Source organism: Seriola aureovittata, chromosome 23 (assembly GCF_021018895.1).
Source record: "Seriola aureovittata isolate HTS-2021-v1 ecotype China chromosome 23, ASM2101889v1, whole genome shotgun sequence".
NCBI lineage: Eukaryota > Metazoa > Chordata > Actinopteri > Carangiformes > Carangidae > Seriola > Seriola aureovittata.
In genome coordinates this window covers 15,318,318-15,345,019 of record NC_079386.1, presented here as the reverse complement: position 1 = coordinate 15,345,019, position 26,702 = coordinate 15,318,318, and the positions used below count along the sequence as shown (strand labels likewise).

The window sequence follows — 26,702 nt, the reverse complement described above, 5'->3', positions numbered from 1 at the left end:
CCTTGCCTCCTTATTTATCTTCCATTTACCAATAAGTAATGTTTGAAAAATGTCTCTGGGCTTCAATCTGTATTTGATCTGTGAATCAGAACATTTCAAACGAGTAAATTAGGTCCAATTTCCCAGATATTGCAAAAAATAAAAACAAAACAGCATTTTCATCCACTGGAAGCAGAAACTGTTTTTGTCAATAAATAGATTATATGATAAATGTATACGGGGGTGCAACTGTTGAATAGATGAATTATGATGACCTTTAACCTGCTGAAGTCCTGACACTGCATGTTTTTCCTTCAGACGGCAGATAACCGTTTTCCCTCTAAACCAACACATCAGCTGACGTTAAAGCACAAACACAGTTCAACTTCTCATAACAGATTATTTAGATGTACTTTCACCTTGGTGTTTCAACCCAGCTGAGGGAAACATTTCTGATTTCCCCTCCTGGCATTTCTAACATTCAGTTGTAATCTGTCTTCTGTCTCTTTCTATTTGAGACTTAATTAATCTCTCTCAGCAGGACGCTGCTTCTCACATTCCCAATCTCACGTTCACTCAATACCTCCTCCCTTTGTGTTTCATTCACTCTTTACAGTATGTGCACTCTCTCTCTCTCTCTCTGTCTCCTGCTCTCTCTCTCCCTCAGTTGAGTGATACTAGCTGATAAATGTATGGGGGGGGAGGGGGGGTCTCAGGTCTGTTTCTGATTAATAGCCAAGAGGCCATTCAGGAAACATAATGAGTCTCTGTGTGTGTGTGTGTGTGTGTGTGTGTGTGTGTGTGTGTGTGTGTGTGTGTGTGTTCTCCATGGTTGAGTGGTTGTAGCTTCCCTGTTTGCGAGTGTGTATCTCTCTCGTAGCGCAGATAGTGATGAAAAACGCTCCATTTTCATCATCGCCCTCACTTATCGATTCCTGAGTGACATTTTCCCATTTCTCCTCCGTTCCTCCATTCACTGCTTATCCTCCTCATCCACTTCCCTTCTCCTTAACATCCCTCCTTTTCTCTCGCTTTGGGGTTAAGAATACAAATTACACAGCGAGACACCAGCTATATGAACTTAAAGGTTGTAATTAAACATCAATACGTCTTTGCCAAATGAACTGGGAGACCACAGTGGAAGCAGCTCGGAGCCGGTATCTCACTGCAGAGGTGGCGCTGCTCTCAGCGCAGGTCATCCTGGACCTTAAAGTGGTCAAGGAAAAAAAAACAAAAGTTCCAAAACAACTGGGCAACATCTGCTGGTGAAGATCAAGTCATATGATCGAAAGCTCCTAAAGCTTTAGGCTGCTGTTTCCGCTTTTTACCTCAACTGTCTTTCGGTGAGAAAGGTGGTGACTAAAAAAAAGTTAAGTGTTGTCAAGGTTGCTAGGTGACAGGAGCCGCGCTTAGCGACAGAACGCGAACATCCTCCGTAGGTCAGACAGGATGCGACACCTGAAGTGGGACACAGCTTATGTGTCACACTGATTAGAATTCAGTGGTGAAAGGTTAAAGGTCAAGGTCACTGTGACCTCACATTTCTGGCCATAACTCAAGAATTCATACCGTAACACTAGAAACCTTTATTCAATCCTTCCTTCCTGTGTCCTAACTTTCTCCTTGAAGTCTAACTTTATTTGCCTCCCTCCTCCCTTCTTAGTCTTTCTCTCTTTTAAAATACAACAGTAGTAAAACCCTGTCACACAGATCCATTAATATTCTTCTTCAGCGCTGCCTTCTTCTGCTCCCCGTGCAATCATTCTCTCACATTCATTCACCTCTCTCTCTCTCTCTCTCTCTTTCTCTCCGGCTTTTGTCATCGTCTGTCATTTGTATACTTTGAATCTTTGAGTTTTGTCCTCTACGGCTTCCTCTTCTCTCTCTCTCTCTCTCTCTCTCTCTCTCTCTCTCTCTCTCTCTCTGCAGCACCCGAAGGCTCGTCTCTCTCTCCTCCTGTGTATAATCTGGAGTCTCTCGACTGCTTTAAGGAACGCTCTGTTCTGTTCTCCGTTGCGTCTCAGAGCGAACACGCTGTTATCTGTCTGCCCAATTTTACACACTGCATTGTAATGCCTTCGACACATCGATGTGCCCCCCCCCACACACACACACACACACACACACACACACACACTGACACACTGACAGATATATACACTTCCAGAGCTGCACTTCCATCTTCCATCCTTCCTTCTTGCGATCCGTCACAGCAGTCGACAGAGACAGAATATCTTTAAGTTACAATACCACTCAGTCACCCATCACCCTGTCACACTCACACACACACAAACACACACGCTCACAGATGGAGGGATTATGTGCTATCACATTAGCAGTGCAGCTTTGTGTTAATGGCCTTTTACATCACTTTGGCACTTTGGCACTTTGACTTTTTAAACACATTCAACCTTCTGGCCTGTGGAGGAAAATGTCGAGCTGCTGGAAACGCTACATTCTTTTTCACTGGTTTTGGTTAGCTATGCTAAAATGCTGGTTAGCGGAGTTGCCAAAAGTAAACTTGCTACTCTGCAACACTGTCAACTTCAGTTTCGGAGATGCGGTTGACATGCAGTGTGGGCCCTCGTTTGGGATCGAGTCAACTTCGTTTGTCAAAAATGTGCATTAAGACATAAACACACACAGAAGTGAGTGCACCTCGCTTTTCTTTTTTTTCCAGAAACAGATGCAGATGGATTAAAGCTGAAAAATGAAAGAACTGTTACAGGAAAGTTCAGACGTGCTCATTACAGTCCCGGGTTGTAAATTATCGTGCAACAACCAGCCGTCTTTACAGCCTGTTGCAAAGACACAAATAACCCAATTAAACAGCATGAAGTCAGTTTTAGCTGCAGTAACAAGCCTCTGAAAACATGTACAGTATACAGCCCTGTAAACTTAGCATTTTGTTTCAAAAGTTTTGAAAGTATATTTGTACCACGACTAATGTTCTAATATATTACTACTGCAATGTTATGTTAATGTTATTTGGTGTTAATGAGCCACTTCCTTGTTCCTCCCTCCTGCAATGCTTTCAGCTACGAGGGGAATGTGTAAATAGAGTTTTATATATTATGCATAACCCTGCAACCCCTGGGATAACACATTCATGAATCTGCAGTCATTGTTTAGTGTCAGAGTTTAGGTTTGCTGTATGAGAATGCATTATAACTAAGTAGGTACGTTTTTATTTCGTCCTCCTTCCTCCATCCAGTCCATCCATCTCGTTGTAATGGCGCTCCATCTGTGCAGTCCATTAGGTGGCCTCATGGCTTAGTGGCTGCACTGATGAAAATGACCCATGTGACACAACACCGTCCACACAGAGAAATAAATAAATCAAAGAGCGACGCTGTCACGCATCGGGACACGATCCTGTGCGAGATTCTGGAGGCTCGTGACTGTTAATGTGATTTGAGCATCTTACAACAATGTTCCTCTTAAATCCCTCATGTTAATGTGTTCTCATGATGTTTTTATGAGGTTTCTACGAAGGAAAAGCAAAGAGCAGCAGCCGCAGTGTCAGTTCAGTGTCAAATTACTGTCGCTCTTCTGTCAGCTTTTCATTTGATCTTGTGAAATTACAGGATTTCACCTTGTGTTACTTTAGAAAACAGGTTTGATCAAAGAACATGTGACGTGGGAAGGTGTAAGGAGATATGCACAAAACATATTGAATATTGCATGAAAATAATTTTTCATACAACAGTTTTTCTTGCTGCGACAAACGGGTTGAAGTTAAGAATCGTCTTATCTCACCATAAGATTCTGGAGTGTGTTTGTTGACGACAGGGTGCCTGTGTTGGATGAAAGAACTGGAGATTACTGGTGCATTCAGCTGTGTTGTTGTGGTTGTTGCTGGTGTGTGGGAGTGTGTGTGTGGGAGTTGCTGGTTTCCGGAGGTTTTCACTCACTTTTACCTCAGTTTTGATCTGAAATGTTCCACAAAAGAGCATCAAAAGTCAAAGTGTCTCTCTTTTTTCTCTCTCTTTCTCTCCTCCGTCTTTCTCTGCAGGCAGATGGATGGTGCTGATCCCTCGCTCCGGAGGTGTGGAGTGACAGATGACAGAGGGATTGATACAGCGGGAGAGAGAGAGAACGAGAGAGGTCACTGCCACCGGTGACGGAGACAACAAGCAAAGGTCAAGCCGATCATTCGGGAGGCGAGGAGAGGTAAGTGACTGGATTTACTGTCTCTGTCTTTATAATATCTCTCTCTCTCTCTCTCTCTCTCTCTCTCTCTTTCTTTCCATCTCATTCTTTCTCCTTTCTCGTGTTACTTCTGTGATATTTCTTGCTCCCTTTTTCTCCTTTTGTGTGTTTCTCCTTCTGATCCTTCACTTTGTAAAACACGTAACACCCTCAGTGTTCACGGTGCTCAATATTTCAGAATAAAGCGGCTTCAAAGTTGCACTTGCGATGCAGCGCGGCGCTTTGTGTGGAGGCTTTTTCAGCAGCTCCGCTGGTTCTCACAGTATTATTTTCTTAGCTTTAAAGCTAGTGGCTGAAGGAGATATACGGCCACTGGATTGTGCTGTATCACAACAGTGACTTTTTTAAACGCAGCTTTTAAGGAATACTCAGCAGTTAGCACACAGCTACGTGCTAACAGGCAATGAAACGAAAACAGCAGAACTAGATGCTGGGATTCTGTTTGAAACACTGAATTGATGATGGTACCTGCAAGGTGAGGCTCACCTCACAGACACAGATTAACGAAGACATCAGTGGGTTTCTTTTTGGTAACAAGGTTGTTTGTACTGCATCATTCAGGAAGTGTGCAACACGAAAATAGTAAAATTACACATATGTGAAGCTAAAAAGACCATGAACATCATTTTCAGTAATCCTGAGAGGCCCATAAAAGATAAAACCCACACCGATTGTGATCTATAAGATATCATTGTAATAAGGAGCCTATCATCGCACCACATGCAGCAGTCTGATCAACTCATCTCCTCCGTTGAGCCATGATGTGAGGCCACACAGTGTCAGTGGGATTCTGAATGAGGTTTTCTTACTTATGGAACAGAACCTGGTTGGTCAGTCGATCATGTGACCTTTGCTTTGCTCTTACGCATCTACAATGAAATGGATAGTAGTGCAAGTGATACTGAAATATTTATGAATAGAAAACACTGCAAACGAGAAATGATTCCTCCTAAGAAATGTGATGTACCACAGTGTATCCGTACAGTACGAATCAACAATGCAAACACAGGTCATTTCAATCAAGATGTAATAGAAGTAATAGATAATCATTATAATCATATATAAGCATCTCCTCTGCTGCCACAATACAAAGTATCAGTCTCTACTGTCACAGAAGTTGGTGTTTAATCATTTAACATTCAACGTTTATAGCTGGAAGTGTTTATGGATATGAAATATAAACCCTTGAATGTTAAGCTTCAAACCACACACACACACACACACACACAAACACAAAAAACAATTAGTACTGTTTTCCTTTTTAAGGGCAGTCTAACAAGAAGAACATTCCCCCCATCACATTTCCCTGTCACCCTCCACTGTTTTATCTCGCAGGGCAGAAATGGCTTCAACCAACGACGAGTGCAGCAGCAATTTGCGCCCACAGTGAAAAGCAAAGCGACGGCGGCGACATCTGTGCCTTAACTAGGCGTCAGCGGCGTGATCCACTGCGAGTCTCCAGCTATATCTGTGTTTCTCTCTCCAGGAAGTGGAGTGGGAAAAAACGTTTTTACAGTCACAACCACCAATTATAATCTACGGACGACTTGATTGGTTGGCGCGCGCGCTCACTCGCTCCTCAGGCTGCGTCTAATCTTGGCTTTGAAACTACTTTTGAACAGTGTGTTTTCATACCAGGTTTAAGGCTAAAACTAGATGATTAAAAGGGGAAAAGATAATTGTTGTTAGAATAACGAGTTAGTGTCCTGTGGTAGTCGAGGGATTGGTTCAGTTTTCCCTCCCTCTCGTTCGTGTGTTTCCTCAATCCCTTTTTCCTTGATCTTCCCACTCCTTTCTCCATCTAACCTTCCTCCTCCGGCTCTCCCTCACCTCCTCCTCGCTCTCTCTCTCTCTCTCTCTCTCTCTCTCTCTCTCTCTCTCTCTCTCTCTCTCTCTCTCTCTGTGATGTATTGCTGCTTTATCAGACTGGTTAAATGGCTCGCCTGCAGTGCTCTTTAGTTTCCTGTGAACTATGCTGATACTCTCCCTGAGAGGACGAGATAGGGAGCAGTCTGTCCAATTCACTGAACAGTGCAGAGGTGACACACACACACGCACACACACATTCCAACATGTACAAATACACACATATAATTCCTTATCTACCATCTCATATCTATTCTTATTTAAAGTTGTTTGCAGTTTTCTCCTGTTGCATTTTCATTTCTTTAAGCATCTACTGATTTTCAACCAAGACCTTATTATAATGTTGTTTACCATCACTTAGACTCATGCATACAGCGACCTCATTAAGGAATTAAGGACTTGAGCTTCAAGAAACCCCACGACTCCTCTTTACTGTTCATATTGACTATATGCTGCACTTTTTTTTTGTTAGTTTTTTTCAGCATAGACATGGCCAAGACAAATAATCAATAAATCCTGATAGAGAGTGTGGTTTACAGCCTCCTCTAAACGGCTGACGATGTCGACGTGTCTGACTGGACTGTAAGCTTCCTGTTGCTGAAAGGTTTTTTCCAGGACTTAAATAATGACCCAGTTGGATTAAACCGAAGCCGAGGTCAAAGTTAGTGGTGAAGTTGCTTTGAGAATGATTGAATATGAGGGGAAAACGCTGTTTGATATGGTCGGAACTTCCTCATTCCGACTAGTGATAACAGGTGATACGGGTGAGATACAGCACAACGCCTCGGGAATAGCAAAGTAAGCGAACATTGTGGTTACGAGGTCAAGAATGGACCTCCATACTTAATCCTATTTGGAAGAGCAGGATAGATGGTTGAATGCAAAGTGTCTGACTCTGACAGTGGAGACCGTGATTCACATACATTTAACCTGCAATCGATATTAGTTCCTTATGACCCAACCCTTTCTCATCATGAGGAAATAAAGTTTTAAACGATGCTCATGAATAATATTGATCATATATTTTAGAGTCAAAACAACATGCACCAGACTTAAGGGAAAAAAATTTAATTGATAATAAGTGGTCCAGATCTGCCCCAGAACTGAATGGGTTCTTCCCTGGCCGATGCCCCATGCCTCCACCAAGGTCAGTGTAAATCAGTTCAGTTCTTTTTGCGTAATCCCGCTGACAAACAAACAGACATGAGTGAAAACATAACCTACTTGGCGGAGATAAAAAAAGAAAAAGTAGATCAGCAGATGGCGAGGCAACACTGTGGTTTAACTGTTCCATCTTCCCCCCATCCGACCGCTGGACGTGGTTATTAATATAAAGTGAAGTGAAGAATAAGACCAACATGAGCAGTAGGTTGTTTAGACATGAAAGTGTTACTGATCTTCTCAATGAATTCTTGGTGTAAAAGTCAGTAGGTATATTTCTCAAAATGTCAAAGTATTCCTACAAACACAGAGGATGCAGATCAGAAAACAAGTCATATGAATCACTTTTTCTGAAGGTCACACAGTGTGGGTCGGTTTTGGAAGAGGCTGCAAACAACTTGTTATGATTGGTCGTTTTCTTAGGTTTGAGGACTTGTTGCAGATAACACAAGAAGGAACATACAATGCGTCTGCCCACACACACACGTCATTAACCTGAAAGAATGATGATGTTTGCACATAATCACACCTTGATGGCTAATTTATGCATGAACATTCATTTAGACAAACAAAAGCAAAACCAAAAAAAATGAATACGCTCGCACACATTGAGATACAATGGATTCACATTAGACAATGGAAAAGTCAACATGCCCACACAGTGTGAAGAAACGCAAAGACACGGTTTGATGTTTGTGCTTATAGCAATGAGTGAAATATGTTCACGCACACTTGGCCTCTTCTATTCTGCTTGTATTATCATAGACTCAACACCCACTAAAACATTTCAGCTGGAGGCCTGGGTCCGTCTGGAGATGTGTTGGCTTTTTATCTCCAACACACACACACACACACACACATACACACACAAACACAGAAGGAAACACACATGGGAAGCGCACACACCCATTCACTTTTCATTCTTAAACATGCGCCCACACATATTGAAAAAATGTCCCATTGGTTTTTCAGCCTTCCACGCTTTGTCTCACTGACAGACGTACTGTATGTACACACACACACACACACACACACACACACACACACTCTCTCTCACACACTCACACACACACACACACACACACACACACACACACTCTTACTATTCCACCTGTCCTTGAAGACATTTATGAGGTGCTAAATCACTAAGCCGTCTGAGTGGTAAGGGTAAATAGAGAGGACAGCCAGTGCTTCTGCTCACACCACACACACACACACACACACGCACTCACACACACACACACACACACACACACACACACACACACTGCGTAAACATCAAAGCTTCTGTTTCATTTCATCTCCCTTGGTTTATTTTAAATGACTGTTTTTAAATGCGGCATATACGTATATATATGTATGGTAGTCATTCTCTCTCTAAAACTTTTATTAGGATCACAGACAATATCATGAATAAGTCCAGTAAAAGAAGAACCGCTGTGAGGAGGCAAACAACAAAGAAAAGAAGGGAAAGAAGACGAACTGAGTGGGTGGGTTGGTAGATGGGTGGAGATGGAGGGAGAAATGCGGGAATAGTGGAAGGGAAGCAAAAAATGGGAAGTTTGGGAATAGGAATCAAGGAAATTGGTGGAGAATTTAAATGAAAGAAATGGAAGTCAGAAAGGAAGGATGGAAAAATTTAAAAGCATGAATGAGGGTAAATGGAAGGAACGCTGGAAAGATCAATGCATGTGTAAATGTGGAGGGAAACTGGAAAGTAAGAATACACAAAGACGGACAGTCAGGACGATGTAAGAGAGGAAAGTTTGATTGAGCAATACAAACTGTAGAAACAGGAAGTTCAAAAGATTTGATCTCTTTTTGTTGTTCTTGTTGTTCTTTTTTATTTCTTCCACAGAACATCCTGATCCTCCAACTCTGACCTCAAAGAAGAAAAGCCACTTGCAACACCTTGGATACAACCAACCACACCAGCGACACTTACAGCCGATTTCAGATACTAAAACTATCCGGCAAAGATCTGGTGGACCGGTGGATACAGAAAGCAGCAGCCATGGATATGAACAATTCAGTTTTTAGCTCCGAATTAGGGACTCTTAAACTCTTAGCTACATCATGAGGTGGATGTGATTCAACAGCAAGAAGCAACACAAGGCGATTTGACTCATCTTCGTATACCTTGAGAACGCGTCGCCACTGATTTATTGGCAAGAAATGGGAGATTCAACCCTCAGTGAACAATCTGAGGCTGTTTGCAGCTAGCAAGACTTTACTGGAGTACAACTCTAGAACACTTGTAGCTAGTTCCTCCCCATCCCCTCTTCCCCATCCCCATCATTCCCCATTCCCCAAGTTGAGCCCTCCCTGTTTTCTCCCCTTCCCCCAGATCCTGGTTTTATCAATCTTTGATAGTGTGCTGTTGGTTAAAGACACACTTTAAAACTCAATGTACCGTGAGCCTCTCTCCACCTTCTTCTTCCCTCTGCTGGTGAAAAAGGTGGATTAAAACCAGGGGAGTTCCTCTCCGTCACCTTTGTTCAAGCTCCTCCAGCGTAAGGGTCTCTCTTTGGGATGGGTGGCCCAGCAAGGGCTCTCCTTGGAGGGTTCAGCACAACCACCTCCTCTCTGGAGGTGGGAGGTCGGATGTCTTGGCCGAGCAACAACCCCCTGGACCTTAACCAAACCCTGCCTTGGGGGAGCGTTGGTGCGGGAGGCGCGGCGGCCATGAGTGCAGGCCTGGACAATTTTACCCAGGAGTCAATCACCAGGGCAGTGATCAAAGAGAAAAACTGGCCGGCGCTGCTCATTCTCGTCATCATCGCGTTGACGATCGGCGGCAACATCCTGGTGATCCTGGCGGTGTCGCTGGAGAAGAAGCTACAAAACGCCACCAACTTCTTCCTGAGGTCGCTGGCTGTGGCAGATATGCTCGTGGGCATCCTGGTCATGCCGATCTCCTTAATCAACATCCTCTATGGTGAGTCACAAGAAAAATACTTCTCATAGAAGTTGAACAAGCAACAAACACCAAAATTCAAGGTTGTTGATTTAGTTTCCCCAATGTAAACCTTTTACACCCTTTTCACTAGTGTAAAAAAGTGTAAAAAATTACATTTAACAAGACTTAAAGTCTACAACCATGCGTAACTGTGTGGTGTATTTAGCTAAAGGCTAATAAGTGCTTGTAATTACTGATTTCAGTCTTTACGCTTTCTTGGTCTAATCATAAAAAGACAGATAGACGCCTATAAAATCACACAATATTTGAACAATCTTCACTGCTAATTCTTGCCCCTGATCTTGAGCATCCACCCACTCACCAGCTGTTGCCAGCACACTGTCACATGCTGAATGTCAGTATTTCAGAACATTTTTCAGCGCAATTATTGAAATGATTATTGCTTCTCCGAGACGTTGCACACTGTTATTTTGTGACTTAAACAAGACCCGGAGGATGCCACTTGATAATTGCAATATCGTACCAGATATCAACTGCTGTTCTTGCTTACAATATCTGTGCCAGGGTTCTGCGTTAATGCCAGCATTATCTTAATCGGATGGAGTGGGGGAGTGTGTGTGTGTGTGTGTGTGTGTGTGTGGGGGGGGGGGGGGGGGGGGGCCTATGTGTGTATCATTTCTTCTCAAATGTATAGTAATATTGCAACCAGGTTTTCACATTAGCACCACAAAGGAAAGGTGTATTTCCTACTCTGCACCTGTAAATGTCACCATCACAGAACTGATCACAGACTTTTATGGTTTTGTTGTCATGTGTTTCGGGAGTCAAGTCTCAAGTAAGTCAAGTGTCACAGCAGTCTAGTCAATGTCCATTGTCAAGCCCTTATTTTTGTGAATTAAAGACTATAGTCAGTCGCTCGGGGCTGGGCAAGTAATGTAACTTCAGTAGCTGTTTATCAGAGCTGTTCTGCTGCAGCCAACAATGTCGCTAACTGAACAAAGATAGTTAAGTTGTGGATCTGAAAACCAAAACAATTAGCTGAAGGATGCTAAAATGCTCCAGAAAGCTAACAAAGATAAGATTTCTCTATGGTTTAATGATCCATTTGTGAAACTACTGATAAGCGCAGCTTTAAGAGATCAATTAAAAACATTAGGTCCAAACAATATTATATATATACATAGTAGAAATAATGTCAGCACACAAATATGATCTGTAATCATTGTTCCAGCATTTCCAGGCAAGTATGTGTCTGAACTTTCACATTTAATGGATTGTTATAAAAATATTGATTATAGCCAAATCTTTGGGCCAAAAAATATTTTCAGACACCATCACATCTGGGAATAATTTGATTCAATATTCGTCTTAATTCTGTGAGACTGCACAGGCGTGATGTGTGAGAACATCACGGTTTAAGGAGACAGAGTACATGTCATTCTAATCTGCTGTCAGCAGAGACAGCTAAATATGAATAAGCTGTCACAGATATTATCATGACAGGCCAACAAATTTGGAAAATAGATCATTAGGCTCAGTTGCTGCTAAATGATTTGTGATTCAGTTTGGATTTCTGTCCGTCTTGACAGTGACGCTGATGCGGGGAGTCTCCTCGGTTACCAGCCGACGTCACATGTTCGTGTTGTGTCTCTTGCAGAAAAAGTTTTAATTAACTGAGTTTCAGTGCAAACAGCGACGCCATTTAAGCCGAAGCGTTATCACCATGGTCAATTTTGCCAGTGTAACAGAAGAGAAAGCCAGAGTCAGACGAGTCAACATAGATGTTATCTTGATAGGACAAAAGTTTGAGAGAATAACCCTGATGATGTCAGCAGGGTTTTTTCGGCTTGGCTTTGCCATCATGTGACATTGTCAGACTCATTATTGACAATTCGAAGCAGCAGAACCAAAGATATCAGCTTTTTTATTTCCCATTTTCATCGTTCTGAAAACCTGGTGCCTACATTACCCACAATGCAACTCGACCACCAGCAAATTGAGAGAAAGAGATTCGAGTGTGATTCGCTAACGTAGCCTCGAGCTGCTGACCTCGAGCAGAGATGTGGTTTCACTTTCTGACTCCACGCCCCAGATTTTGTTTTTGTTTTGTTTTTTAGTTGCATTATGGGAAATGTAGTTTTCAGTGTTTATGGAGATTCACCCATGCTCAGGCCTAACAGGCCTTATGAGACCCTCAAATTTGTGGAAGTACAAAAACAAGTTATGAAAAAAACTAATCACCAGAAATATTATTTCAGTGCTGAAATAAATTTCCACCTTTTACAAGCCAAAATAAAAATGCCGATGTGGATCTACACACAGGGGAACAGTACTCAGATGAAATCTTTACTCCCTCTTCTGTCTTCAGTCGTTTTGTCCTGAAGCTCTTTTGTATTCTCAGCACAACTTGGCCAAACCTGCTGTATTCATGTCTCTGCTCTGTAGCTGTCAGGCATCCTTCAGGAATACTAAATAGGGGACAGGGAAGGTTGATTGCTGCTTAATGGTCAATGGACACACTTGCTCACTTTCTCTGTGTCTGTCTGTTAGTTCAAGCCGCTGCTGCTGCACATTGCCCACGGCGGTAATCAATGTTACACACACACACACACACACACACACACACACACACACACACACACACACACACACACACACACACACACAGTAAGAAAGAAAAATGCTGACAAGTCTGTCTTCTTCTCTCTATTTGTTGATGCACATACACATCGAGACAGATAGGCCATGTGTCTCTCTGTCATTTATATACACACCCACAAAAGAACACCAGTCGCTACACACACACACGCACGCACACACACTTGAATGGAGCCTGGATCCATACTTGCAGTGTTACCCCATCAGACTGGTACTTGACTGCATTGATCCCTACGGCTGGCTGAGTGATAGACCAGACAAACACACACACACACACACACACACACACACACACACACACACACACACACACACACAGGCACACACACACACACACACACACAGGCACATCACAGAGTGTTCTCACACAATTGAAACTGACAGTGAATCATTCCGATCACAATAAGTGATGATGATGACAATCATGATGAAGGATGATGCAGATGGTAATTATGCTACTTTTTATTCCTATATATATATATATACATATGCAGATGCACACACACACACACACACACACACCACACACTGCTTTTGGCAAATACGTTTGAATTTCTGTAATTGGAATAAACAGTGATGGAGTGTAAGCCACCAGAAAAATCTCTCCCTCTCTCTCTCTCTCTCTCTCTATCTCTCACACACACACACACACACACACAGGCTGGCTTTTAGTAATGGTCCAGTAAAAAGATAAGAATGAGGTAAATGCTCTTTGGACGGGAACAAGGATTCTCATCATCCAATAAATCTCTGTGACGAGCTTCTCCACCCTCAGACACACACGGCCTCATTCACATAACCTCATGGTGGCTTTTTTTTTTTTTTTTTTTTTTTTTTTGCTTAGTGGGGAACTGGACTAATTTCACACATCAAACAGGTCTTGGGAGAGCAGAATGGAGGGAGCTGTGAACGTCACTTAACTCAGCGATAGTTTAGTTTTGAGGACTGTAATCTGAGGGAAGAAGTAAGAGCCACCACACCTCTGTATCCCACCCTTCATCTCTGCTTGAGGCTAGCAGCTGCATTAGCCTCTTGAAAATGAATCCGTTTCAATTAGTATGTAACTTCATTTCAAATGCAGACTGCATTATAAGAGACACCTAGACAGGGGATTGGGAAGGGTGTTAGATTGTAAAATATTCTGCTCATTAAATGCTGGCTTTCTGCTGGTAAAAACCAACTGTTAAGTCATTGTGAATCCTGCATAGAGAGCAGCGTGGTACTGCAACACTGCTCCCTGACACACTCAGGAACATGGGAAATTGTTTGATCTCCAGTGATAACAAAGTGTGTGGAAAATGTCTTAATTTTCCAAAACCATTTCACTGTTCTACGCTAATTAGACATCTTCCAATTACTCTGAATGTGATTCTCGGCTATAAAGGGAGGGGAATATGGCAACAAATTAGTGTAATTTAGACTCATTTAGTTTGTTTTCTTCCTTGGCTCTTTGTTTGCATGCCGAAAAAACCTACAAGTAGAGGCGCGCCGTCAGGAGAGGCAAACCAGGCAAGTGCTTGGGTACCCCAGTGGTAAAGGGGGCCCTTGATGGCCGCTTATCCTGGGACATTATGCAATGACAACTATAAATCTCCTTAAATCTCTATGCAGTGCACTGCTGTTGTCCCCAACCCCCCCTAAGTGGGACCCCTGATGATGTGTGCTATAGCTATCTATCTATCTATCTATCTATCTATCTATCTATCTATCTATCTATCTATCTATCTATCTATCTATCTATCTATCTATCTAAACAAAAGAGGTACAACAGAATATATCTCACCTCAAATCTCACCTTCAAACATATAGCAAATATGAAGGGTTAATACACAGGGCATGATGGATAAGAACAAACAAAAGTAGCGGAGAGGGAGATGAGATCTGAAGGTGTAGATCACACACATGCACGCACACACTCATGCACGTGCGCTCACACAGGAACATACAGCCTGAGAGCATATGACCTTCAAGGCCGACTCAATCAAAGTTCTTGCTGAAGGCTATCTCTCTGCATGGAGCCCAGATTGGGAACACACACACACACACACCACACACACACACACACAGGCTGGCTTTTAGTAATGGTCCAGTAAAAAGATAAGAATGAGGTAAATGCTCTTTGGACGGGAACAAGGATTCTCATCATCCAATAAATCTCTGTGACGAGCTTCTCCACCCTCAGACACACACGGCCTCATTCACATAACCTCATGGTGGCTTTTTTTTTTTTTTTTTTTTTTTTTTTTTGCTTAGTGGGGAACTGGACTAATTTCACACATCAAACAGGTCTTGGGAGAGCAGAATGGAGGGAGCTGTGAACGTCACTTAACTCAGCGATAGTTTAGTTTTGAGGACTGTAATCTGAGGGAAGAAGTAAGAGCCACCACACCTCTGTATCCCACCCTTCATCTCTGCTTGAGGCTAGCAGCTGCATTAGCCTCTTGAAAATGAATCCGTTTCAATTAGTATGTAACTTCATTTCAAATGCAGACTGCATTATAAGAGACACCTAGACAGGGGATTGGGAAGGGTGTTAGATTGTAAAATATTCTGCTCATTAAATGCTGGCTTTCTGCTGGTAAAAACCAACTGTTAAGTCATTGTGAATCCTGCATAGAGAGCAGCGTGGTACTGCAACACTGCTCCCTGACACACTCAGGAACATGGGAAATTGTTTGATCTCCAGTGATAACAAAGTGTGTGGAAAATGTCTTAATTTTCCAAAACCATTTCACTGTTCTACGCTAATTAGACATCTTCCAATTACTCTGAATGTGATTCTCGGCTATAAAGGGAGGGGAATATGGCAACAAATTAGTGTAATTTAGACTCATTTAGTTTGTTTTCTTCCTTGGCTCTTTGTTTGCATGCCGAAAAAACCTACAAGTAGAGGCGCGCCGTCAGGAGAGGCAAACCAGGCAAGTGCTTGGGTACCCCAGTGGTAAAGGGGGCCCTTGATGGCCGCTTATCCTGGGACATTATGCAATGACAACTATAAATCTCCTTAAATCTCTATGCAGTGCACTGCTGTTGTCCCCAACCCCCCCTAAGTGGGACCCCTGATGATGTGTGCTATAGCTATCTATCTATCTATCTATCTATCTATCTATCTATCTATCTATCTATCTATCTATCTATCTATCTATCTATCTATCTAAACAAAAGAGGTACAACAGAATATATCTCACCTCAAATCTCACCTTCAAACATATAGCAAATATGAAGGGTTAATACACAGGGCATGATGGATAAGAACAAACAAAAGTAGCGGAGAGGGAGATGAGATCTGAAGGTGTAGATCACACACATGCACGCACACACTCATGCACGTGCGCTCACACAGGAACATACAGCCTGAGAGCATATGACCTTCAAGGCCGACTCAATCAAAGTTCTTGCTGAAGGCTATCTCTCTGCATGGAGCCCAGATTGGGAACACACACACACACACACACACACACACACACATACAAGATACCAAACGACTTCCCTGACAGTGGATTGATATGAGATCCCGTACTATAGTTATGCAGAAATTATACAGAGAAGTTTGTATTTGAGGGCTCTGCAGGATGTCTTTGCAAGAAAGAAACTTTCATCAACAAAGGTTCATCTTCATATTTTGGACACTGCTCGTCTCTTTCTGAGCATACTGAGGGAGAAAGTCAGAGAAGGTCAGAGAACTACATCAAGAAAAATCATTATGGATGATCAACTTTGGTACCAGTTCTCTCACTTCAATCAGAAATTCTAGTTTAGCCTTAACTCGAAAATTCAATCATTTTCAAAGCCAAAATTGACATTAAAAATTTAAGAGCAGAGTTACTGCAGAAAAGGACTGAAGCAAATTGGTAGTTTGCTTTCATTACTCTTAATTACTCTAGAGACGATCAACAAAAACACATCAGTTCTTCAAAGTAAATCCGCGCTTCCTTCTTAGAAGCCGATGTGACCTCAAGTTAAACCAGTGACTCAAAAACATCATTTAAACACTCACCTCGAATCCCTCCTTGACTAATATCTGATTTGCTTATATCTTTAAATCATAACCTCCCTGCATTATGCACTGCCACAGCAGTTCAACTGAAAATGCATCTTATTAAAAAGGCAAAATGAACTGAAAATGTTGTTTTAGTTGAGACTAAAGTCTTTTGATAAACAGAGTTTATCTGCGGCACTCAGAGTCGATTTGAGTCTCTCAGTGTATTTAGCAGAAAATCCAGCACACCCGCTAGCCAGCTGAGTAACACCTTCTGTGTGTGTGTGTGTGTGTGTGTGTGTGTGTGTGTGTGTGTGTGTGTGTGTGTCATGCAGTGCCCCCAATAAGTGTTTGACCTCTGAAAAGTTACGCAAGCGGCCTCCCACTCAGCACACACACACACACACACACACAAGCAATCGCGTGATTCAGTCCACATGCATCACATACGTGCTGCTTATCCTGCGAATCAGAGATGAAATTAAGCAGTGTTTGTGTGTGTGTGTGTGTGTGTGTGTGTGTGTGTGTGTGTGTGTGTCTTTGGCCGCAGGTCCTGTCCTCTGTGAAGAAAGGACTGCTCATATAGAATAGCTGCAGGCGTTGAAAGACACAGAGACGGACTTTGCAGTGCACTGTACGTCCTCTTTAGAAAGCTGACACAGCTGGAAATAAAACAGAAGCACCGTTTCCTCTGATGTTCTCCAGTTGCGTATTTGCATTTTATTCTGTTATTATTCTGGACAGGAGAACCTTTAGGGAAAACGCATCTCATGCAAACAAAAAACGATGTGTTTCAGAAGACTCTCCGACGGGGTTTGAGTCACTTTTCTTTGACCTCTTCACTTCTTTTTTTTAAGTTACCTGTGATTTGAAAACATGGACATGAATTAAAGATCGTACTGAGAGGACAGTGACAAAAAGTGCAAGAACCACAGTGATAAATAGGCAAAGTTAATGAGCTTGGTTCCTGCTGTGATGAGGAGTATGGGCGTATATAACAGTGCATTCATGTCACACATGATTAGAGCTGTTTATTCAGATTTTGGGTCATTTTAATTGACTTTTTTTATCACTTTTTTCATTTCTTTGACAGCCAGGTGCTGATATATGTTCTTTCTCCCACAGTACCTCTCCAGCTGGTGGGTAAAATAGCGCCAGGATATCATTTTAGCCCGCTAAGTAGCCATCACACCAATTAAGCTAACTAATTTAGCCCTGTTTAGGCTAACCTGCTGATTTAATTCCCTCTCAGCTGGTCTCAGCCATAATGCTCCCAGATGCTCTGTTGTCTTCCCAAGCGGCACACTGGCCCAGTGCTGAGAGAGTAAAGACATGATTTTAAACCCCATGACCCACACTGTTCACCCTGCAGAGCTATGACCTTTAACCTCCCTGTGGAGTGGGAGAAAAAAAAAAGAAGAAGAAACACAGACATTCCCATCAGCCTTAGCTGTACTTTGTGTTGAGCGCTAATAAGCAATTGTTAGCATGCTAACACATTAAACTAAGATGGTGAACATGGTAAACACTATAACCGCTAAACATCAGCATGTTAGCATCATTGTTATGATGTAAGCATGTTGAAATTAGCATTTAGCTCAAAGCATCGCTGTGAGCCTTCAGCCTCATAGAGCTGCTAGCATGGCTGTCAGTTTTTTGTCTTGTCTTAATGGGGCTATTTGTAAGTTTACCTCTGCTGCCAAATGTATGTTTCTTGCCAGGAGCAGGTGGTGGTGATTGTGGCTTGACAAGAGCTTCGTCATCATTGTCTTTTAATACAAGAGGGTATAATACGCCCTCTGAGAAACGCTACTATTAGAAAATGACGAGACGGGCTGGGGCTAGCTGGTTAGCGTGTTAACCTCAGTAGAAGAAACCTGCCTTCTAACCTCTATCGGTTAACTCCTCACGGACAAAAACGTCTGCTAAATAAAGTGGTGTGAGAGCCTTGGACAATGAACTGATCATTATTTGTCTGTTATTTTTATGTTTTCTGACACACATGACCACCAAGTTTCCCACAAGGATGCATATGACGTATTTTAAGTTTTTAAATATGTAAATTAAGTCCTTTGTTGAAAAATCACATGCAAACCTCATTTAATGACTCATATTTCCTAGTGTGGGTATAATACAATGGACCTTGTTATTCATTTTTCTCTTTTGTTATATCCTTTTCATAATCTTGTCAGCTTAATTTTTTTAAATCTTAGAATCAGCAGGATGCACACACACGAACACACGACACAAGAAAGCCATATGCACTTATTTTTCACATGGACTGTGGTTGCTTTTTGGTAAACAGTATCTAAACCACAGCTTTACCTTCCTACTGGCAACATTTATCTTAGCATTTACTCTATTAGTATACAACTGTCAAATGTAAACAGCTTTGTGTAAACATCCCAATCACGCCTGAGTAATACTCCTAAACCATATAGATGTCGTGATCGTCTTAACCCTGATTCCTCATGGGATCCGGTGAGTTTAGAGCCTGTGAAGTCTGCTGTGCCTTTGTGCTTTGATGTACTCTGGTTAATTAAAGTTTAGTCAACCTCTCAGTGCTGTGTCTTAAGCCTTTATAGTCTGCTGACGCTGATGGCATTCACTCAGTCACACCCTCAGAACAGATTGAACATATTTACATCAGTGCTTTCAAAAGTCAACAATATCAACAGCAAAAAAAAAAAAATAGAAACTGCAGGAAAAAGTAATCCGCAGAGATTACACGATAATCACACATGCTTTCTTTTCTGCTTCTCTGTCTCCGTTCCTCCAGACTACGCCTGGCCTCTCCCCAGCGCTCTCTGTCCGATCTGGATCTACCTGGACGTCTTATTCTCCACCGCCTCCATCATGCACCTGTGCGCCATCTCCCTGGACCGATACGTCGCCATCCGCAACCCCATAGAGCACAGCCGCTTCAACTCCAGAACCAAAGCAATGATGAAGATTGCCGCAGTCTGGACCATATCTATAGGTCAGAGCGCATGCAGACGCGTGTAGATTAACTGTTGATAGTTTTGTACCATACAGAAAACTGTTACAGAGCCGGTATGTTTGCAGTATATTCATGCAGTCAAGAGGAAGAAGCCTATTGATTAGGCTATCACTACAATTGACTACTTTTCATTAAATTCGCAGCCATAAAACTTCAACCTTCTGCCCATGGCCAGTCACTCTCAGTTGAAGAAATAATGGATCTTGTTAACTTGAAACTCATTATCTTTTCTTACTAAACCTTTGAAATGGAGTTACCAGCATCTAAAGATTTATTTTGTCTCACAGAAGGAGTACTGTTACATACTGTCCACAGTGTTTGTGTAAGCATTTTAGCACCACGTATTTCTATTTAACCTCCACTGTATTTGTGTGGATTCTCTATTTCTTATCTGGGTGAACCAGCCCCTTGAAGATTCGTGCTCCATTTACAGATAACAGAAGTGCTGTCGGAGAGGTTGCTGATTCACTTATACTGTCATTTCTGTGGCAGGATTTGTGGTGTTTTTGTATTGGATTTCATTTTATTGGACAGAGTTTTTCTTTGTTAATTTGTCCATCCCCTATGGGCCCGCACATAGAGTCGCCAGATTGATGACTGTTATTACATTTAATGACTTTTCAGGATCCCCTGGCAGTTTTCGCAAAGGTCCCACCAGCACACCTACTGACTGTCTGAAACACTGGCAACAGTCAGTTTGTTGACGCTTAAAGCGTCTGGCAGTTCATTGTTACAGTTGGAGCCGATTTGCAAAACATACTTTTCTAATCCCCAGAGGTGTTTGCAGCACTTTTTATATTCATTGCTATCAGTTGCAAAGACAATAATATGCAAATGAATGATTGATGTCCTCTGAAAACTTAGGGTAACTATTAGCAGTATAGCCAGGAGATACGATCTATCAAAAGGAATATGTAAAACCAACTATAGAAGCAGTGGCAGTGTGTTTGTGGATGAATAACCAATGCTGTGAATCGGAGAGTAATGAGGCTGAATAAGACGTCTCACGCAAGCTGATGGGCTTCACATTTTAATCAGGATCTTATAGCAAACATCCATCCAATCATCCATCTCTGTCTCATGATTGCTTTTGTCGTTCTCCGTTGATATTTTTTCTATTTATTACATTTTGGTTTTAATTTCCTCTTAAAGCTCCCAGGATGAAAATAAGAACTAAACTGTTTTTTTCCGCCACAATGGAAGAAATAATTATGAGCTGACACAGAAATAAACCACGGATCAGATTCATTTTCAAATAACAGACAGCTTGAAAAAAGTTGTTCACAAAATAGTCTCACCACAAAGTCCATTTCGACTTTCGATCATATCACATGACCTTCATTAGCAGAACACTGATGAGATGCTGGGGGGGGGGGGGCTTCTCATTCATTTTGGCTTAAAAGTTGATCTTTAAAGTTCACACTTCATCTCGGAAACTTGTTTTCATAATAATGTCACCACAAGCTCCATTTAATAGCAGTTCTGGAGCTTTTGATCATTTAACATGGTCTTTACAGCAGATGAAAAAAGATCACTCCCTTCTCCTTTTCAGCTATATAATGGCCTGAAGTAATGTGTGTGTGTGTGTGTGTGTGTGTGTGTGTGTGTGTGTGTGTGTGTGTGTGTGTGTGTGTGTGTGTGTGTGTGTGTGTGTGTGTGTGTGTGCGCGTGCGTGCGTGTGTGTGTGTGTGTGTGAGAAAGTAATGTCTCCCTCTGAGTGTTTAGGGATCGGATGACTTTTAGAACCTTTCTCTCAGCCCTCCCTCTGTCTGTCTGACCTGATGTTGTTTCATGCCCTTTAAGACCCAGGAGGGCTTCCATGTCTTAACATGTACAACCACACACACACACACACACACACACTTACACATACACACACTTAGCCTAACGTCCTCTGACCCTAAAGTAAAGTCATGGCATCAGTGCATAAACCCCCTTGGGACATATGTAAACTCAAATGTTCCTCTTGAAGAAAATGCAAACCGCTTTCTATTTAATCTGATTCCTATGTGGGACGTAATACAAGTGAAGTCACGGAAGAGTATGGATGTAATTGAAAAAATACAGAATAAACTTTTCTGTAAAGAAACTGTACTATATGTTGACCTCACAATGCCATGAACAAAGGAAACAGGGGAGATTTCCTGCTAGTACAAAATGATTAAGTACAATGATTCCTCGTGGCGAAGACGGTGCAGTATGATAATTAATAATGCATACTGTCAGGACACAGCACTCATCATCCCGGGACAGGATGAGGAAAGAGTGAGTCCCATATCTGATCATCTGTATCTGTGCATCCCCAGTGTTTCTGTCTGAACTCAGGTAACCATCTTCATCTTCATGCTATTCTTCAACAGCATTTCACAGCAGAAAAAAAACACAGAGGCTCTGGTAGATCCATGGCTGCACATGTATTAGAGTTGGTCTTTCACTTATCGCAACTCTTGGTGTGAAGCTGTTACAACAGGTCAGAGGGAAAGTGAGGCTTAGTCTTCTCCAGTCAGCAGGTCTTATACTGTATTGACCCAATGTCAGCTGATGCCCCTTATCCTGACTAGGGACCATTCATGCATTAACCCAAAGTGGTTTTAGCCCTTGTGCTAACCTTGCAGTCACACCAGAACAGACCAAATCAGCTGCTTTTGTTGTGTAACGTGTTCGCCACCAAGCAAGCCGGATGCAAACAAACGGTGTATAGCTCCTATTAAATTACCTGAATCAATTGTATCAGTGTTAACACTGGGATTTATTTGGATGTAACTTCCAAAGGTGGTGTGTTCGCAGCCATTCTGTCAACAGTTTGGTGACATGTGGGAGATACCGTCAGTGTCAGAAAACAACAAAGTAAAGTTGTTTTGCTGTGGAAGATTATTTCCGACGGCTCCAGTTGATTGACGACAGACACCAGGAGGAGTTTATGTTCCTTCTCTCTTCTTCTTCACAACCAGCAGCTTGTTGATCATTAGAATTCCCCTGTTTTCCTGTTGGCATTTCCTTGACCCACTCTAAAGGTTCTGCTGATTGAGGTCTGAGAGAGTTTACAGTGATCAATGCCGAGGGATTAGCAACAAACACCCTACAGACGATCCTTGCAGCCGCTCCCTGCGGTGTAATAACACACTCTGTTTGACTTAAAGGTTGTTTCAGTCCATCTGGACGTGTGGGTCCAGTACGACTGCAGCTTGCATAACAGGACATTATGTAACTTTCTGTAGTACTTTGTAAAAACTATAGTTAGTGATTCTGTTATGGCTCCCACTTGTTCCTCCAAATCCCAATAATTTTTTGCCCAGCTTACTGTTTATATAATGTAACATAACTGCTTACATTTCATTTCTTTTATACACTGTGTTTGCATTAGTTTCTTTTTCTAAAATTGTATGATACAGTATCTCATAAAAAAAAAAATTACATTCGGGAAATGAAACACTGTGAGCAAACAAAAAAAAACTATTCTCAGTCAACAGGTGGGTTTGGTTTTACTTTGTTTATTTGAATATATCAGAGGTGAATGCAAAAATAAATTTTTCTGCCATGAAAAATGTTGACAATGAGGGCTGTTCATTATGCAGAGGCATTTTCCTAGGAAGCGATACTCCTGTTTTATTTAAGTAATTCTTCACTGCGTTGAAGGCTGAATTGTGTTGGGGCTGAGGAGGATATCTCAAAGCCCAGGCCTCTAGGCAGATGCTACTTTTTTTTTTTTTTTTTTTCTAATTTGTGCTTTAAAGTCTCCTCCACACTCCGTTAGCGACGGTAGGGATGAATCACGGCTCGACCCGGACTCCTGGACAGTCTCATTAGTCAGAACTATTTCCACACCACAGGTTATTTGGACATTGGCACAGGTAAAATGTTTACAATTAATGCTAACAGATTCATCCTCCTGGGCAGCGTGTGTGAAGTCGATTTCAACAATTGCATTAGGGGAGCTGCCACTGGTCCAACCCGCGCTTTGATGTTGGCCTGGCCACCAGCTGTGCAAGAGAAAATGATGCACCTCGTGTTTTGAATGAATTACACAGGCCGACGCTGTGGATGTGACTGAGACAGCCCCGACTTTGTCTCTGAAATGAAATGAAATGACTCGAGAGCTGTAATAACCCGGAGTCTCTTTTCTGAAACAGAGCCCGGGTCGGCGAACCATTTCGACAGAAAAGCTCTCTGAAATCAGACGCGGCACATTAGTCAGTGTTATTATCACAGGTCAAAAAACTAGCTCGGCCCCCAAAGCCTTTTTCTCACCTCAGTCTTTTATCAGCAGCTATTATATTGCTATGAACATCCAGTACACACTGACAGATATTAACAGCTCCAGTGGCATATAGATTCATCCCCATGTGTGACAGTTCAATCCTCAATTGCTCTAATTATAATAAAAAGTATTTTCAGGCATGTTCACTTCTCCTCTTTAAAAGTCCTATTATGTGTTTGGGGTTGGTCATGATTAGATGGTTTTTTCATTTTCCAGCCTTGATTTATAGTTAATACTAAAATTACCTCGTATTTCCAAGTAAAGACTCTGGCCCTCCGTGTTTAGTTTGAAGGAAGTGGCAGTGGGTGTTTCTTCAGCCCTGACTGACAGTTATAACCACAGAAACACCATCTTTTGTATTTCAGCTTAAGTTTCTTGCAATGAAGGTGTTTTCCTGGAGTTTTACAGTGATATTACCCCGTGTGTTTATTACTGTAACCGCACATTTTGCTTGTTAATGTCACAGACTTCTTCTTTTTAAAGTATTTTAGGGGCATTTTGAAAGCAGAAATGCAACAAGGAATGAGGGAAGACGGGCGACATGCTTTAAAAGTCCCTTGTATGATCCAAAACGAGGACACTGCGATTACACAGTCAGCGTTTTACACCCTCAGGCCACCAGGATGTCCCAATTTCAAACACTTTACACTGATATTACATAGATATTTTTAGCAGATTGTCCAATTCTTACTCTCCAGTGAGAACAAACCAATAAGTTGGACAGACCGGTAAACTGGTCAATATTAGCTTTTGTGCAGATAAATCTGTATAGGTATATATACGTGTATGTTGGCCGATACATAACATAGAATTTCAGAAATATTAAAGTAGTTTTGAGTTTATTTAGAAAATATTGGTCAAAAAAAAAATCTCATCAAGATGGTTTGCCTGAGTTAAAAAAAAAATAATCACAGCCAATATAGTGTATCTGCAGAAGCCCTGAAAGGCCGGGGATGCCAGCATCATTTTTCTAAGGTTTTGTTTTCTCTCTTTTTTTTAGGCTTCTTTCCAGGAAAAAAAAATTAATTTACCTCTGGGGGTTTGTTTAGACGGATGGAGAAAAAAAAACTTTTATTATCTTGGCCAAAAAAAAATAAAAACTCACTTGCTTCTCAGAACTTCTGTATGTATCAGATTTCTTTAAACTGTGAAATATCAGTATTAGTTTCCTGATAACTCCAGTATTGTTCGGGCTATTCTTACATTCAAATATGTTCCCCATTATTACCCTTAATGTTTTCCCTCATTATGTTCCTTCATTTTTTTTATGATATTACCTAGTTATTATCTTGTTTTCACCAACCTGTGTGTAAAGTGCCAAAAAACTCCCATCGCCGGGAGAAGCTCTGTATTCAACATGAATCTTTCCGCCCACAGAAGCACCGAACTGGTGGAAGACAACAAAGGAAAAGTTTCAGCAAAATAATAAAACTGACAAACATCAATTCTCTCGTCCTGCTCTCTCTCTCTCTCTCTCTCTCTCTCTCTCTCTCTCTCTCTCTCTCTCTCTCTCTCTCTCTCTCTCTCGCTCTCTCTCTCTCTGCAGGTGTGTCGATGCCCATCCCGGTCATCGGCCTCCACAACGAGGACAAGGTCTTTGTCAACGGCAGCTGTGTCCTCAATGAGGAGCGCTTCATGCTGATTGGCTCCTTTGTGGCCTTCTTCATCCCACTGGTCATAATGGTGGTGACATACTGCCTCACCATACAGGTAGGCATGTCTGTGTGTGTGTGTGTGTGTGTGTGTGTGTGTGTGTGTGTGTGTGTGTGTATTGCCAAAGATATTCCTCTGTTCTGTTCTGTTGTACTTTACTCTTCTTCTTCTCCAACACTAAAAACCTCCGACCTCTTCTTCTCCTTCTATATTCCCTTCCTGCCCTCTCCTCTGCAGGTGCTCCAGAGGCAGGCCACTGTCTTCCTATATGAGGCAAAGACTTCCTCCCAGCAGCCTTTGCACACACCAGCAATGACAAACACATTGCAGCCTCCGCCCAGCACCTTCCACCTTCCTCAGATCAACACACTTGCCCCGCCAGACTCACAAGGTAAACACCGATCAGGCTTCCAGCTGCTAAAATCCGCCTCATGTTAACAGAAAAAAAACATCCATTTGCATGTTTTTAATTGATAGTAAATATGTAAATTTATTTATAAACCGTCGGTAATACCCATATGTTTATTATTGTTAAATGAGGAGGGAAATGCTGACAACTGTGCAACTGTGGAATTGAAATTTGTTGAACGACAAACCTTAATCACATAAGGTAAGGTAATATAGATCCGTGATACCTCTTTTGCCCCCCCCAGAGTTAAAGCCCCCGCTCCCGCCTCCACCCCCGCCCCCTCAGAGCAGACGAAACACCCTGAGCTGTCTGAAAGGAGCGGAGCCCAGCATACTGCTCAGCGCCTCCACATCCGACAGCATAAGCATCATTCCCAGCTCGGAGGCGGCGTCTCAGCTCAGCTCGCCAGCCGCGGGGCCGGGGCGGAGCGACACGTCGGGTTGCCACGGGCGACGGGGGATGATGCAGGCCATAAAGAACGAGAGGCGGGCCTCCAAGGTGAGAAATGAGGAGTGGAGGTGAGGCAGAGTGCTTGTCATCTGATTTAAGGTGCGTTTGTTTCAGGTGTCCCAGACAGGTGATAGAACAGCTGGTAAGAGGTCAGAG

The 26,702-nt window shown here is 42.2% G+C and overlaps 1 protein-coding gene across 4 annotated transcripts in view; it reads left to right on the top strand.

Annotated features, from left to right (window-relative positions):
* htr2cl1 (5-hydroxytryptamine (serotonin) receptor 2C, G protein-coupled-like 1) overlaps positions 1-26,702 on the top strand; it is a 111,309-nt gene that overhangs the window by 78,831 nt on the left and 5,776 nt on the right. For 3 of the 4 annotated variants that reach the window (XM_056369459.1, XM_056369461.1, XM_056369458.1), the window contains 6 exons: positions 3,995-4,152; positions 9,077-10,156; positions 19,555-19,755; positions 25,581-25,744; positions 25,925-26,078; positions 26,341-26,594. In XM_056369459.1, the coding sequence (XP_056225434.1) occupies positions 9,751-10,156; positions 19,555-19,755; positions 25,581-25,744; positions 25,925-26,078; positions 26,341-26,594 (1,179 nt within the window). In that variant the 5' untranslated portion in view covers positions 3,995-4,152; positions 9,077-9,750. The remainder of the gene's footprint in view (positions 1-3,994; positions 4,153-9,076; positions 10,157-19,554; positions 19,756-25,580; positions 25,745-25,924; positions 26,079-26,340; positions 26,595-26,702) is intronic. The other variant, XM_056369460.1, reaches the window with a different exon arrangement.